The 1,594-nt window shown below is 40.0% G+C and overlaps 1 protein-coding gene across 1 annotated transcript; it reads right to left on the bottom strand.

Annotated features, from left to right (window-relative positions):
- Positions 1-112: 112 nt before the first annotated feature.
- Positions 113-1,594, bottom strand: LOC311103372 (osteocalcin-like; the record flags this gene model as incomplete). Its single annotated transcript, XM_084144935.1, has 4 exons — positions 113-215; positions 986-1,079; positions 1,255-1,302; positions 1,534-1,594. The coding sequence occupies 4 exons, from the start codon at positions 1,592-1,594 to the stop codon at positions 113-115; spliced, it is 306 nt and encodes a 101-aa protein (XP_084001061.1).

Genomic DNA, 1,594 nt, shown 5'->3' with positions numbered 1-1,594 from the left:
ACTACATTTTAAAAGATTTATTCAGATTTTATTTACATCCTCAAAACATTACAACAATTTCTCTCCAAAAAGCCTTGCAGAATGGAAGTTGGTTGGTGGAGTGGGTTGACATCTAGTATGGGATTGGTCCATAGTATTCGGTGTAGGCAGCAATGATCCCAGCTGTGTCCATCATGTTCTCACACCAGTAGTTAAGCTCACACACCTCCCTCAGACTGGGAATGAAAGGGTTGCACAGTTTCCATAAAATAAGAGGAAGAGGTGAAAGAAGAAATGGGGAAGAAAAAAAAACATAGATGAAAATCAAGATATTATCCAGTGTGAAGAAATAGGCTTATAGACATAACATTTCCCTCCATGATAACAACAGGAAATTCCCAGAATATTTGAGCATATTTACTCTTAAATGAATCTTAAATGAAGTGGAAAGGATGCTTGTTCCCATACAAAAATGGATTAACAGCAAAACACATACACTGAGTGTACAAAACATTAAGAACACGTGCTCTTTCCATGATATAGACTGACCGGGAGAATCCAGGTGAGAGCTATGATCCCTTATTGATTTCATTTGTTAAATCAATTTCAGTCAGTGTAGATGAAAGGGAGGAGACAGGTTAAATAATGATTTTTAAGCCTTGAGACAATTGAGACATGGATTGTGTATCTGTGCCATTCAGAGGGTGAATGGGCAAGACAAAAGATTTACGTGCCTTTGAACGGGGTATGGTAGTAGGTGCCAGGCGTACTGGTTTGTGTCAAGAACGGCAACACTGCTAGGTTTTTCACGCTCAACAGTTTCCTGTGTGTATTAAGAATGGTCCTCCACCCAAATTACATCCAGCCAACTTCACACAACTGTGGGAAGCATTGGAGTCAACATGGGCCAGCATCCTTGTGGAATGCTTTCGACACATTGTAGAAACACAACCCTGTGTGCCAGGCTATCAGATGACAGACAGGGGACAACAGAACAGTACTGTACCTCTCTAGCTGAGTCAGGGACAAGTCTGCAAGGGCAGTGCCGGCTCTCTTCTGTCTCACCAAAGTGGAGGCCAGGTCCTTCTTAACAAACACACCTGTAAGGTCATAGAATATATTCACTTTTTGAAACAAGAGAAATATAAACAAGTGTAATAACACTGCACTTAGAATAACCATGTTCAGTGCATCTACTACTGGTCATCAACAATACAGTACACACAATCAGTTCACTGCCATTCTGGTACCAATTATCCTACTGATGTCTCTTACCCACTCTCTTCTCACTAGCAGCCTTTGAGGCAGTGGCGGTAGAGGAATCTGTGTAGAGAGGAAACAGTATTGTGCATGATTAATTATCTCGATCTGAAAACATAACTACAACATTTTAAATATTTACATGTTTTATTTATTCTTTAACATTTATATGAAGTTTAGTTATTTATTTGATTATTTTCCTTATTCCATTGATGCTGAAATCCTAAAAACAGTTGCACATTTTGCACAGGTGCAAAACGTTGACTAAAGCTGTCACTCTATCTCTGCTCTTACCTCCGATAGAGTGGCACACACATGCCAGAGCACAGAGGACAAGGATGGCCAAGGTCTTCAT

This window comes from Coregonus lavaretus (assembly GCF_964263955.1).
Source record: "Coregonus lavaretus genome assembly, chromosome: 28".
NCBI classification, from domain to species: Eukaryota; Metazoa; Chordata; class Actinopteri; order Salmoniformes; family Salmonidae; genus Coregonus; species Coregonus lavaretus.
Note: the sequence above shows the minus strand (reverse complement) of the source record. Positions and strands in the feature narration are given on the sequence as shown.